Below are 14,954 nucleotides of genomic sequence, written 5' to 3'. Positions count from 1 at the left end.
AAAATGGGGAGAATAATTTCTTTCCCTTCCATTTTACTGACTAGTTGTGACACCCAAAGAGAATGTAAATATATGAAGTCCTCTATGATCTCAAGGGATTGTTGAGGTTCACTTGAAAATCATCACAGAGAACCCATTTTTTTATATGCAATCTATTCTGTCAGTATAATAATCATTTTAAAGTAGTAAGTATTCAGATGTTCTCCATTCCATGAATATTAAAAATACTATTATTCAGTTTCATGCTGCTGACTGCCCACGCCCAAAGGTGAAGGGAGAGAGCTCAGAAAGAAGATACGATTTAGAAGGATGCTCTTTCTCAGTTCTTGGTATTTCCCTCAACATGGAAAAGAAGACACTCTAATAAGGATTGGATGTGGTAGGAAAGATGGCCTCACAGACATGAACCTGTAAAAGTTACTCGCTAAGGCCATGTTGTAAATTCAGGACAATGCCAGGCAAGGAAGAATCATTCCAGGTCCCTGGGGGAGTTTACAATTCCTAGCGCACCTTTGCTCCAGAGACCACCCAGTTTCTGGCTGCCTCACAACTACAGGATGGAAGTGTTGGGCTTTTGTTTTGTTTTGTTTCATAGGTGACTCCTGATTCAGCAGGGAAACATTTTCAGTAGAGTTATAAGAAATTTTTTAGAGCTTTTATGTCCAGTGAAATAAATTATTTGAATGGAGCTCAGTTCTTTCCAGAATCACAGAATTGTCTGATTTCCTAAAGACAAAGTGTCTTTGAATAACAGAGAATATGACTAAGAAGTGAGAACAAAATCTGAGAACCTGAGAATCCTAGTGGATAGATTTATTCAGGAGGTTCAAACCCAGCCCTTTCTCCCTTTGTGGGAGTCAACAGCCTCATCTGGAGCACTAGAAGGCAGCAAATAGGAACCCTGTGTACATTCTGTGTGTCAGCACTGAGAGAGGACAGTTATGGGCTGCTCACCCCCCGTTTGGCACTGTGAGGACTTCTCTGGGTAAGTGTGAATTAGAGGCAGCAAGAACACTCCTGGGCAGAGCCGGGCTGGGCTCAGCATTTATGACATGTAAATCTCAGTGGCAGCTCCTTCCTGAGGCGTGTGCATCCCTTCCTTGGGAAGGCTGCAGCGACTTTGAAGTTATTGGATAAACAATATTTTTAACCATGGTCTTTAACCTCTTTGAGAGTCTTACGGAAATTATAAGCCAGAGAGATTCATATAGCTGCACCTTTGAGTCTTGGGTAGGGGTGAGGTGTGAGTTTATGAAATTCCTGAAGCTCTAACATGGATCCAGGATTAGAAATTCCTGCACTACAGGGTTTTAGTATTCCTTTGGAAAGCAGCTTTATCATGGTTTTCTTGAATTATCATTAACTTCCTGTTGTTAACTCCAAGCCTCCCAATAGCTTAAATGTTTAAGGGAAGGATCTGATTTAGTCATCGCTACTAGTTAGAGGAAGACCAGGATTGGGGGTTAACTTTACTGGCTTGGATTGGGAAAGTTTTATCTTGCCTTCCGAGTTTATTTTTAACTCCTAACTTTAGAAGAAGAGGCAAGCAATTAGGAACCAAGATAAGCCAGCTCACAAGAGTTTGGTATTAGCCACTCTTAAGAGTTTGTGTTCTTTCCTTCAGCCAAGTGAGTTATAATTGTCAGTTTTCTTTGTTTATTATACAGTTACTAGATTTAACTCACAGAGTCATGGAACTCAGTCAAAGGGAACAGAAATATTATTAATTAACTTTAGGAATGAATAAAGAATTAAAATACTTGCTTATTGTTTTATACATATGTCCAGTTATTTAAAAATAAATGCAGACATAACAATTAAAACTCATACCTTGCTGGTAGTACAGTAAATTGACATAAACTTCTAGGAAAATAATCTGAAAATATGCATTAGGCATTGTGTTCTGTTACCCAGTTATTTTTCTTCTGTGATTTTATCCTAAAAGAGTAATTCAGAAGAGACCACTGATCAGATGGTGTTTGCAGTAAAGGTAATTTTTAGCAATACTACTTAGAATAGCAGGTATTGGGAATAACCCATTTGTCAACAATTGAGGAATGGTTAGGCAAAAATCATGGCACATTTACTTGCTAAAATTTTATATAACCTTAGAAATGAAAAATACAAATATGTGCATAGACATAGGCACGTGCGATAGTATTTATAAGTGAAACTATAGCTTTGAGTTGTATATACAATTGATTACAAATGTGTGTATACAGTTGATTAATATGAATGCACACGAATAAAGATAGAGATTCAAATGACTGGAGTTAGGGTGATGAGTTTTTTGTGCATTCTTCTCTAAAGTCTGTTTATGTTGAGCCAGAGGGTGACAGCTTTTTTTCTATGACAGTATAGTTTTTGCTTCTTTCCTAGTCAACACAGACACAGAAACTGCGGTTGTCAACGTCACATATGCAACAAGAGAAGAAGCAAAAATGTAAGTGGATTTGGGCTACTTTCCTTTTAAATTTGGGGACGGTTGTCTTTGATTCCCAAAAGATGCAAATGTTTGACACAGCAAAGGAGCCCCAGGGCATCTGTGCTCCCTTTGATAAGTCAGTGGAGCAGGGCATTTGTACTGGGATGTCTGTTGGTGGGTGGTATGGAGACTTTATCTTGAAAAATGTTGAGCCTTGGCATCAAAACCGAGGTAGGGGCTGTGTCTTGACATGGTCCAGAACAGAGGCACCAGCTCTGTGAAACCATGTTCCTCAGATTCTGCTTTGCCAACCGCTGAGAGCTGTTTTACCTGGAGCCTCCCCCTGTGCACCCTGAGGAAGAAGCACAAACCTATTTCTGCCCACATTTGGTGAAGAGATTAACATCCATTTTTCCTCTGTGTAGTATTAAAAAATGGGGATCCATTTCGATGAAACCAACAGCAGGGAGAATTGTCCAGGAGTGGTTAGTCAAAGATCACCTGGTTTGGGTTCTCTTTTCCTAACTTCCATTCACTTCCTAGTCCCCATTCATGACTACATTGCTTCAGTGATAGTTTATTTTGCAGTTGGCAATTAATGGTCATGGGATTGAGTTTTTAACAACAACAAAATGAAACAAAACAAAGCCAAGTTCCTTTCTGTAGAAGGTCCTTAAAATGAAATGCCTGTCAGGTCATTGTAACTAGAATTATGGTCAGACATGGTCCTGTTTCATGGATGTGGTGTAACCTTAGTTGTACACCCCAAAATTATAGTTTTATTTATTTTTCAAGGTTTCAACACACATGAAGACATATTTAACCCATCCTCATACGACTAGTCTTAAAAAAGTTAATTTTGCATTGAAAAAGGCAATAGATCACTTGCTGTGGACTTCAGCCACGCATAGATAAGCCGGATGCATACCAGCAACTCACCATCGTAGTTTGTGTCCAGCTGCCCCTTAGCCAGGGCTGCCATACACGGTATGACTTTGTTGCCTTTATTGAATTCAAAGGTACTGCTTTGTAGTAAATTCACAACCCCCTAAACATTAACCTAGTAGAATAAGGTTATTGTTTTCACATGCTGTAAAAGATTTGTGAAAAAATTGTCCCACTTCCTGTATAATTATAAAAATGCAGTAGTGGGATGTTGTGTATTTCCTATCAAATTAATAAATAATTTTCAGTAATACTTTTGTTTTCGAGGACTCAAGGAAACAAAGGCTCTCTTAGCTGCTTCGGGATAGTAAGTGTTGAAACCTTTCCGGAAGCACACTGGGCAATAGTTAACAGTCAGACTTCTGCATATACTCTGACCCAACAATTCCATTAAGAGTCTGTTCTTTGTGCAGTCGGAGTTGCAGAAATGCCCATGGCAACACTGTACATAATAATAAAAGATTGGACGTATATACATAGATACCTATGTATCTGTATCTAACAATAGGGAATGAATTGCAAAAACGATGATAAATCAGTAAAATGTTAAACAGCCAGTAAAAACTAAATTACAGGGACGCCTGGGTGGCTCAGTTAGTTAAGCCTCTGCCTTAGACTCGGGTCAGGATCCCAGGGTTCTGGAATGAGTCCCACATCAGGCTCCTTGCTCAGCAGGGAGCCTGGTTCTCTCTGCCTGCTCTTCCTTCTGCTTGTACCCTCTTTCTCACACAAATAAATAAATAAATAAATAAATAAATAAAATCTTAAACAAACAAAACAACTAAATTACAACTAAATTTAATGACTTGGAAAACAATTAGAGTATTAACTCTTTTTTAAAGATTAGAAAATAGTATACACACTATTAATCCATGTTTATAAATGATAATATTTAAGAAAAGAAAGATACAGTGTGGACTAGAATTTTTTTTCTCATTTGTGCATATCTATTTCTGAATTTTCAATAATAAATATGTATTATGATCAAAATGAGGAAAAAAATGACTCCTAATTTTATACCAATATTTATAAAGAGTTTTTGATGAGGAGGATACAGCCTTGGGTGGTGAAAAAAGGCAGAATGCATAGTTGTATATCAAGTGGGACCAGGCCTGTACGTTGTAATTATGTGTTTAATTGTTACGCTTTGAGGGAGCAGAGCTGGCATCTGCCTTGGTCATTGCTGTATCCTCGGGGAGGGTTACCTAGTAAACCAGACTGTCCGCTGGCCTGAGGGTCCTCTTTGACATCACTCTCTAACAAAGCTCACCTGCTCCTGCTGCATTTCAGAGCCATCGAGAAGCTAAGCGGGCATCAGTTTGAGAACTACTCCTTCAAGATTTCCTACATCCCGGATGAAGAGGTGAGCTCCCCTTCGCCCCCTCAGCGAGCCCAGCGTGGGGACCACTCTTCCCGGGAGCAAGGCCACGCCCCTGGGGGCTCTTCTCAGGCCAGACAGATTGATTTCCCGCTGCGGATCCTGGTCCCCACCCAGTTTGTTGGTGCCATCATCGGAAAGGAGGGCTTGACCATAAAGAACATCACTAAGCAGACCCAGTCCCGGTACGTGCCTCCGGGGCTTCCTTTGCTTCCTTCTCACAGGCCCCCTGAGTCCTGGTGGGGCCCAGTCATCCTCAGGTGGCTCTCGCTTGCATCAGCAGTGGGGGGGCTATGCTGTGTGGGATGGTGGCTTCTTAAAACAGAACTACTAACAAACTAACAAAGCTGAGGACTTTAACGTGCTTTCACCCAGTAGCTAAAGGTCAGATCCTGAAATACTAAAGGTTCATAAAGAAGGTACTAAGGACTTCACAGCAGAGACTAGTCCTCATAAGCTTATTAATGCTTGTGAAAACATCAGTTTCTAAAACAGCAGAGGTATAGGGCTGAGTTTTGTGGGATCCCAGAAACCACTTCTCATAGTTCTTACCTCCTGTCTCGAGTTGGAGCCCTGAGTGGTAGTCGTTCTTTGAGATCTCTTAGGTGGTCTCCTAAATAGCTATGTAAAAGAAGTGAGTGGGTCTGCTCTGTTGACCAAGAAATGAAGTACATTAGCCTTATGTTTAGTCTGTCTAAGGAGATTGAAGCAGGAGTTGTAGTTATAAGAGGTGGTAGGAGTTGTGGGTGAAATGACCTGTGGGACTGTTGATTTTTGAATGTTCTTAAGAACACAGTCTGGGAAAAAAAAAAAAAAAAAAGAACACAGCCTGATGTAATGAAGAAAGCCCAGGACTCAAAGACCCATGTTGAAGACTGACCATTTAAAGGCTCTGTGATCGTAGGGAAAAAAATTGATCTCTGAGCATCAACTGCTCTTTCCATAAGCCAGGATTATTGTTAGACTTAGGACAGCCAGGCAGATTAAAAGAAGTAATTGCTATGAAAGTACTTAAATTGCAAAACACCAAAAGGAGTTATTTACATGCCTAGTGCATTTTGTTCACGTCATCCAGAGTGTCTTGTAACCTGAAAGAGAAAACACTATTTTCTTCAAACTGTCTGAGTTACTGCCAAATAATGGGCACTTAAATGTATGAGTCCCAGAGTTCACAGTCATACCAGTGAAATGATGACCCAGTAGAGAGGGGAAATACTGTCTGCTGTTCCATTTATTTTAAAATCAGCTCTTTTCTCCCCTCCAAGTTTGCTTCACTGCAAAAGTGATTTTTAGTTATATGTCTTTTTCCAAAAATTTCTTAAAGTGGCTTTAAAAATGCAAAAAGTTTAGATAAAAGTGAACTTTAGTTCTCAAAATAGGTGCCTATTTTTTACAAAGAGGCAGAAAACTTCGATCTGGGCTTTCTAACAGCCAGAGTAAAAAGGGACACAATCAGTTATGTAATTTTCAAAGATAACAAAAACAAGTAGGGCCACAACTACCCTAAGAAGTCTGATAAAGTCATCAAGCTTTTGAGCCATTAGTTTTTAAGAGCCTGGAAGAAGGCAGGCTGCCAGTGGCAAGGAAATCAAAAACTTAGAGAGGCAGAGAAGAGAGGGCATGCCTCTGTTTTTAATCCACACTCAAATATATACAGCTTGCTTGAATTTGGTGTTTGGATTTGGATTAACACATGGCTTTTAAAAGCTACAATCAGTTCAGAGACTGGCACCATGCCAGCATGCAGTGTTACCCCCACTCACTTTACCCTTTGCTTCTATGATCATTTGAAAGACTACACAAAATACTTCATTTACCAGACTGGCTTCATTACCCGAGTTGGCTTGGTGCCTTTGTCCCACAGCACTGCTGCAAGAAATATTCCCTTCTAAATGGAACTGCAAAGAATTCAAGTTTGGCACAAGATGTCCTGCCCTGCTTGCCGCCTTCTTGAAGAATGGCATTGGTTGCAGACGTGCTAATGACACTTCATTGTCTGTGTCCTCACTGTCCGTTGGCCCGGGAGATGATTTCTCGGGACTAGCATCCTGTCCCAGATGATGATGTGTTATGGCTCCTGATTCTTTCCTTACAGGGTAGACATCCATAGAAAGGAGAACTCAGGGGCTGCGGAGAAGCCTGTCACCATCCATGCCACCCCAGAGGGGACCTCAGAAGCATGCCGCATGATTCTTGAAATCATGCAGAAAGAGGCTGATGAGACCAAACTGTAAGTTTGCATACAATGCCCAGATTACTTAACAGAGAAGAGTAAGTTCTCATTCACTTAACACAAGAAATGTTTTAAGACCTGTAATTTTGTTACTCAGTAAAGGGAACAGGGGACAAATTATTTGTAAGAAATTTGTTCCCAAGGAGAATGTAGTAGGAAATAGATATTTGTAATATGGCTGTTTCTTCACTTCAGTGTTTCTTTTGGTAACCTGAATGCTTCCGTCACTCGTTAGTAACAATTACTGGTAGAAACATATAGATACATACTTCTAATTCCATGCAATGGTGGAGGCATTGTGTATCTGCATGTTCAGTATGATAGCCATTAGCCACGTGTTGCCACTGAGTGCTTGAAATGTGGCCAGTAGAATGGAGGAGCTAAATTATTTTATTTTAATTCATTCAGATGTACATAGTCACATTTATGACTAATGGCTATCATACTGGACAGTGCAGGTGTGTATGGAATGTACATTGTCATGGAAACCATCATTTACTTTTCTGGAAAAGGTTTTTACTACCATGTTGCACTCTTAAATTTTCCTTAAGTAGTAGAAACTGGTATCCAAGTATCTACTTTACTCTTCTTTCATCTCCTTCCCTCCTTTTCTTTCTTTCTTTTTTTTTTCTACAAAATACTTCTTGGGATTCCTGAGTGTTGTACCAGTTCAAACAGCGGTACAATTCTTACTAAACCCATTGACTTTGTATTATAAATGAATTAATTGTAATGGAATAGACAACAAAGAAGCTCCCTGTCAGTTTGGGGGAAAAATCCACTTACGGGGAGGGGCAGTTTTATAGAGGAGTGAGGGGATAAATTGAATATTAATTTGACATATTAATTTGACATAATTTGACATCATTAGCAAAAAATGTCAAATAAGAGTGTTCTAAAACCAAGAGGATGAAAAGAAAAATAAAAAATAAAACCAAGAAGATGAAAATAGTCCTTTAAAGCCAAACTTCACAAATCTATTCTCAGATTTCATAAGGGACTCTAACTTATAAATTTATTACTTATGGGGATGCCTGGGTGGCTCAGTTGGTTGAGCAGCTGCCTTCGGCTCGGGTCATGATCCCAGCGTCCTGGGATTGAGTCCCTCATCGGGCTCCTTGCTTGGCGGGGAGCCTGCTTCTCCCTCTGCCTCTGCCTGTGCTCGCTCGCTCTCTCTCCCTCTCTGTCTCTCTGACAAATTAATAAATAAAATCTTAAAAATTTATTACTTATGAATTATTTACTCTGTTTGAGGCCTTGGAAACACCCCAAATGCCATGGCTTCATTTAAATAAGCCCCTCCCTCAACCAGATTATTGAGAACTTTATAAATAATACCCTTCTTGGTCCTTCAGCCTCAGGACAAGCAACTTCAAATATTCTAAATAATTAAAAAGACTGATGCACAAATTAAATGTTTGAGTTTTCACATAGAGTCAATATAGAGTTTGAATATCTTTGAAATCAGTTTTTTTGAGTGCCACACTGTGCTAAGCACTGGGCTGGGAAATGAGGCTACAGCCATAAACAGGATCCAGTTCCTGCTTTTATGAAGCTTATGATAGTGGGAGAGATATTCGCTAAACAGATCCTGAAACCAGTGGGTCATTAAGCACAGCCATGGCACGTGTGGGAGTTGAAAATAACTACGTGTAAATGGAGGGCCCTCATTAAGGTTTTAGGAGAATAGAAAGAGATTTGAGGGGCTCAGAGAAGACCTCCCTGGGTAAGTGACATTTAAGCTGTGTCCTAAGGGGGATGAGCAGGAGGGAGAGGATGTAGAAGAGGTATCCTAAATTTTCTTTTTATTCATTTATCATTTATTGAGCACCTACTCTGTGCCAGGCACTGTTCTCTGTGCCAGTGAACAAAGCCAGTGTGTAGTAGCAATGAATGTTAGATTGCTTTTGGCCCTAACGAGCAGAAAACATAAATGGCTTAAACAGTAAGACACTATTATTCTGTCACATAACGAGAAGTCCTAAGGTGAGCGACTCCAAGGTCAGTTAAATTACAGACTCAGAAATTCATAACCCTTGTGCTCTGTCTTCCTCAGGATGTCTAATACTCCCCTGGTGATGACAGGATGGCTGTAGTGATTTGAGACCTTGTGTCCCCACAGAGAAATATTCAAAAGTTGAAAGAGAGGGCATCCTTGCTCTTTCTTTTTTGAACATTTTTTTTCTTTTAAAAAACACATAACGGGGCGCCTGGGTGGCTCAGTGGGTTAAAGCCTCTGCCTTCCGCTCAGGTCATGATCCCAGGGTCTTAGGATCGAGCCCCACGTCGGGCTCTCTGCTCAGCAGGGAGCCTGCTTCCTCCTCTCTCTCTGCCTGCCTCTCTGCCTACTTGTGATTTCTGACTGTCAAATAAATAAATAAAATCTTTAAATAAATAAATAAATAAATAAAATTAAAAACACATAAAATTTATTATCTAACCATTTTTTTGTTGAGGTATAATTGACATATAATACTGTATTTGTTTCAGGTATACAACATAATTATTGAATATTTGTATATATTGTGAAATGTTCACAATAACTCTAGTTAGCATCTGTCATACATAGTTACAGTTTTTTTTCTTGTGACAAGAATTTCTAAGATTTGCTCTCTTAGGAACTTTCATATATTCAGTATAGTGTGTCAGCTATAGTCACCATGCTGCACATTGTATATCATGACTTATTTATTTTATATGGAAGTTCGTAACTTTCCACTCTCTTCACCCATTTTGTCCCTGCCTCACTACCCCCTACCCCTGGCTCTGGCAACCACTAATCTGTTCTCTGTATCTATGAGCTTGTTTTGTTTTAGATTCCCCATGTAAATGAGATTATGCAGTATTTGTCTTTCTCTGACTTATTTCACTTAACCATTTTTAAGTGTACAGTTCAATAATGTTTATATATAGTCACATTAATGTGAAACAGATCTCCAGAACTTTTCATCTTACAAAACTGAAACTCTGTACCCATTGAACAACTCTCCTTTTCCCTCTCCCTCTAGCCTTTGGTAACACCATTTTACTTCCTGTTTCTATGAATTTGACTGCTTTAGAGACTGCATATAAGTGGAATCATGCAGTATTTTGTCTTTTTGTAACTGGCTTATTTCGCTTAGTGTAATGTCTTCAAGATTCATCCAAGTTGTAGCATGTGGCAAGACTTCCTTTTTAAAGCTGAATGAGGGGCACCTGGGTGGCTCAGTGGGTTAAAGCCTCTGCCTTCGGCCCAAGTCATGATCCCAGGGTCCTGGGATCGAGCCCCGCATCCGGCTCTCTGCTCAGCAGGGAGACTGCTTCCTCCTCTCTCTCTCTGCCTGCCTCTCTGCCTACTTGTGATCTCTCTGTCTGTGAAATAAATAAAATCTTTAAAAATAAATAAATAAAGCTGAATGATATTCCTTTGTGTGCATATATCACATTTTGTTTATTAATCCATTGATGGACATTTGGGTTGCTTTTACCTTCTGGCTGTCGGGAATAGTGCTGTTACAAACATGGATGTACAAATAGCACTTCAAGATCCTGCTTTCAGTTCTTTTGGATATATACCCAGAAGTGACATTGCTGGATCATATGATATTCCTATTTTCAGGTTTTTTAAAAAAAGTTATTTATTTATTTATTTGACAGAGAGAGAGAGCACTCAAGTAGGTAGAGCAGCAGGCAGAGGGAGAGGGAAAAGCAGGCTCCCTGCCAAACAGAGAGCCCAACACGGGGCTTGATGCTAGGACCCTGGGATCATGACCTGAAGGCAGAGGCTCAACTGACTGAGCCACCCAGGCGCCTCTCTATTTTCAATTTTTTGAGGAACCTCCATACTATTTTCCATAGCAATGACATCATTCTACAGTGTCACCAACAGTGCACAAGGGATCCAGTTTCTCCACATCCTCACCAGTCATTGTTATCTTCTGTTATTTGGATAGTAGCCAAACTAATGGGTGTAATATTTTGTGCTCACAGTATCTCATAGTGGTTTTTATTTGCATTTCTCTGACAATTGGTGATATTGAGCATCCTTTCATAGGCTTATTGGCCATCTGTGCATCATCTTTTGAGAATGTCTATTTAAGTCTTGCCCATTTTTAAAATGGGTTATCTGATTTTTTTTGTTATTTTTGTTGTTGTTGAGTTGTAGGAGTTCTTTATATATTCCGGGTATTAATCCATTATCAGACACATGATTTACAGATATATTTACTTCTTTTCCCTACATTGCCTTTCCACCCCATTGACTGTGTCCTTTAGTGTACAGAAGTTTTAAAATTTGATGTTGAATTTGTCATTTTGGTGTTTGTTGCCTTTGCTTTGGTGTCTCACTGCTAAGTCTAATGCCATGAAGCTTTCCTCTGTTTTCTTCCAGGAATATTATAGATTTAGGTCCTTATTCCATTTTGAGTTAATTTTTGTATATGGGCTAAGATAAGGATCTAGCTTCATTTTTTTAAAAAATATTTTATTTATTTATTTGTCAGCACAAGCAGGGGGAGCAGCAGGCAGAGCAAGCAGAGGGGGAAGCAGGCTCCCCACTGAGCAATGAGCCCAATGCAGGACTTGATCCCAGGACCCTGGGATCATGACCTGAGCCAAAGGCAGTTGCTTAATGGACTGAGCCACCCAGGCTTCCCTAGCTTCATTCTTTTGCATGTGGATATCCAGTTTTCCCAGCACCATTTGTTGAAGACTGTCCTTTTCCCCATTGTATTATCTTGGCACTCTTGTCAAAGATCATTTGATCATATATGCAAGGGTTTATTTCTGGGCTCTCTGTTCTGTACCATTGGTTTATTTGTCTATCTTGATGCCGCTACCATAGTGTCTTTTTTTTTTTTTTAAGATTTTATTTATTTATTTGAGAGAGAGAGATAGAGCATGAGCTGGGAGGAGAGAGAGAAGCAGGCTTCCCACTGAGCAGGGAGCCCAACATAGGGCTCAGTCCCAGGACCCTGGGATCATGACATGAGCCAAAGACAGACACCCAACTAACTGAGCCACCCAGATGCCCCACCACTACCATAGTGTCTTAATTACTGTAGCCCTGTAACATGTTTTGAAGTCAGGAGGTTTGAGTTCTCTACCTTTGTTCTTCTTTTTCAGAATTGTTTTGACTGTTCAGGGTCCCTTGGGATTCCAAGTGAATTCTTTTATTTCTGCAAAAAATGCCGTTGGGATTTAATAGGGATTGCATTGAATCTGTAGATCACTTTGAGTAGTATGGACATCTAAACAATAATAAGTCTTCCAGTTCATGAACACGGGTTTGTCTTTCCATTTATTTTTGTCTTCTTTAATTTCTTTCGCCAGTTTTATATGGTTTTCAGCATATAAGCCTTTTATCTCCTTGGTTAGGTTTATTCCTAAGTGTTTTATTCTTTAGGATACTATAGTTAAATGAAACTTTTCTTAATTTCCTTTTCTGATTATTTGTTGTTAGTGTATAGAAACACAATTGATGGGCTGCCTGGGTAGCTCAGTTAAGTGTCTGCCTTTGGCTCAAGTCATGATTCCAGGATCCTAGGATCCAGCCCCTTGTCAGGCTCCCTGCTCAGCCAGGAGTCTGCTTCTCCCTCTACCTCCCCTCCTTGCTTGTGTGCACTTTCACTCTCTCTCGCTCTTTCAAATAAATAAAATCTTTATTTTTCTTAAAGATTTTATTTATTTATTTGACACAGAGAGAGGGAGATCACAAGTAGGAAGAGAGGCAGGCAGCAGGGCGGGTGGGTGGGGCGGGGAGCAGGCTCCCGGCTGAGTGGAGAGAGCCCCATTCGGGTCTCCATGCCAGGACCCTGAGACCATGACCTGAGCCTAACACAGAGGCTTTACCCACTGAGCCACCCAGATGTCCCTGAATAAAATCTTTTAAAAAAGAAAAGAAAAACAAACACAATTGATTTTTGTGTGTTGATTTTATTTCCTGCAACTTTGCTGAATGAGTGTATTCTAACAGTTTTTTTGTGGAATCTTTAGACTTTTCTTCATTTAAGATCATGTTATCTGCAAACAGATAATTTACTTCTTCCTTTTCAATTTTGATGCCTTTGTTTTTGATCTTAGAGGAAAAGCTTTCAGTCTTTCATCATTGAATATGATGTTCAATGTGTGCTTTTCACAAGTGGCCTTTATTTTGTTAAGGTAGTTTCCTTCTATTCCTAGCTTCTTGAGTGTTTTTATCATGAAAGGGTGTTATATTTTTGTCATATGCTTTTTCTACATCAATCGAGATGATCATAAGGTTTTTGACCTACATGTATTGATCTACATTAATGTATATTACATTGGTTTTTTTTTTTTTTTTTTTATGTTGAACCACACTTACATTCCAGAAGTATATCCTGCTTGGTCATAATGTATCATCCTTTTAATGCATAATGCCTTTGAATTCATTTTTCTTGTTTTGTTGAGGACTTTTGTATCAATGTTTACCAGGGATGCTGGTCTGTAGTTTTCTTTTCTCAAAGTGTTTTTGTCTAGCTTTGGTATTAAAGATGGCCTCATAGAAGGAGCTTGAAAATGTTCCCTCTTCTGCCATTTTTTGGACATTGCAGAAAAGGATTGGTGTTAATTCTTCTTTAAATGTTTGGTAGAAAAAATAAGTGTTTGCTAGAATTCTCTGGGGATGCCAGCTGATCCTGGGCTTTTCTTTTTTGGGAGGTTTTTAATTACTGATTCAGTCTCCTTACTCATCATTGGTCTGTTCAGATTTTCTATTCAAGGTTTAGTCTTAGTAGGTTGTGTTTTTCTTGGAATTTATCCATTTCTTCTAGGTTATCTGTTTGTTGATGTACAACTGTTCCTCGTATTCTTTTGTAATCATTTTTATTTCTGTGACATCAGTTGCAATGTCCCCTCTTTCACTTCTGGTTTTAGATATTTGAGTGTTCTTCCTTAATTATTCTATAATGTTTATCAATTTTGTTGGTCTTTTCAAAAACCAATTCATAGTTGGTTTTTTCTTTTGTTTTTCTGTTCTCTCTTTTGCTTATCTTTGCTCTAATCTTTATCATTTCCTTCCTTATACTAGCTTTGGGTTTAGTTTATTCTTTTTCTAATTCCTTAAGAGTTTAAAGTTTTCAATTTGAGATCTTTCATTTTTTTTTTTTTTTTTTTAATCCATTCAGCCAATCCATGTCTTTTAGATTGGGAAAATTAATTCTTTTACATTTAAAGTAATTACTAATGGGGAGGGATTTCCTCTTGCCATTTTGTTTTTTTCTGTATTTCTTATAGCTTTCTTGTTCCTCCTTTTCTCTCTTTCTGCATTCTTTTGTGTTTTTTACTTTGTTTTTTGCTTTTTGGTGTTTTTATAGTGATATCTTTGAGTCCCTTCTCATTTCCTTTTACATATATTCTATAGTATTTCCTTTGTGGTTACCACTGCAATTGCATAAAACATCCTAAAGTTATAGCATTCTATTTTAAACTGATAGCAAACTTAACTTCAATCGTATTCAAAAACTGCTCTTTTACAACACAACCCCCACTTTGTTACTGATGTCACAAATTGCTCCTTAAATATTTATACCCATTAACAGATTTATTTTAAAAGTGTTTTTGTCATTTATATTCTGTAGACCAAAATTATCATAGTACAGATTATTATATTTGTGTATTCACTTTTACTAGAGAATCTTATATTTTCATATGGCTTTGTGTTGCTGCTCATTGTCCTTTCACTTCCATTAAAGGACTCCTTTTAGCATTTCTTGTAGAGTAACTGTAATAATAATGAACTCCCCTAGCTTTTGTTTATCTAGGGAAATCTTAATTTCACCTTCATTTTCACAGCAGAGTTTTGCCATTATAATATTCTTGGTTGATGTGTTTTTCTTTCAGCATTTTGAACGTATCATTCCACTTCCTTTTGGCCTGCAAAGTTTCGCTCAGAAATCTGGAAACTTCCTTCCATGTGAATAATCACTTTTCTCTTGCTGCTTTCAAGATTCTCTCTTTGTCTTTGACTTTGGAAA

At 38.8% G+C, this 14,954-nt stretch overlaps 1 protein-coding gene across 3 annotated transcripts in view; it reads left to right on the top strand.

Annotated features, from left to right (window-relative positions):
• IGF2BP2 (insulin like growth factor 2 mRNA binding protein 2) overlaps positions 1–14,954 on the top strand; it is a 160,194-nt gene that overhangs the window by 118,584 nt on the left and 26,656 nt on the right. For all 3 annotated transcript variants that reach the window (XM_080809284.1, XM_080809282.1, XM_080809283.1), the window contains exons 5-7: positions 2,380–2,443; positions 4,661–4,933; positions 6,844–6,978. In XM_080809284.1, coding sequence (XP_080665410.1) covers positions 2,380–2,443; positions 4,661–4,933; positions 6,844–6,978 — 472 coding nt within the window. The remainder of the gene's footprint in view (positions 1–2,379; positions 2,444–4,660; positions 4,934–6,843; positions 6,979–14,954) is intronic.

This window comes from Martes martes (assembly GCF_963455335.1).
Source record: "Martes martes genome assembly, chromosome: 1".
Taxonomy (NCBI): Eukaryota; Metazoa; Chordata; class Mammalia; order Carnivora; family Mustelidae; genus Martes; species Martes martes.
Note: the sequence above shows the minus strand (reverse complement) of the source record. Positions and strands in the feature narration are given on the sequence as shown.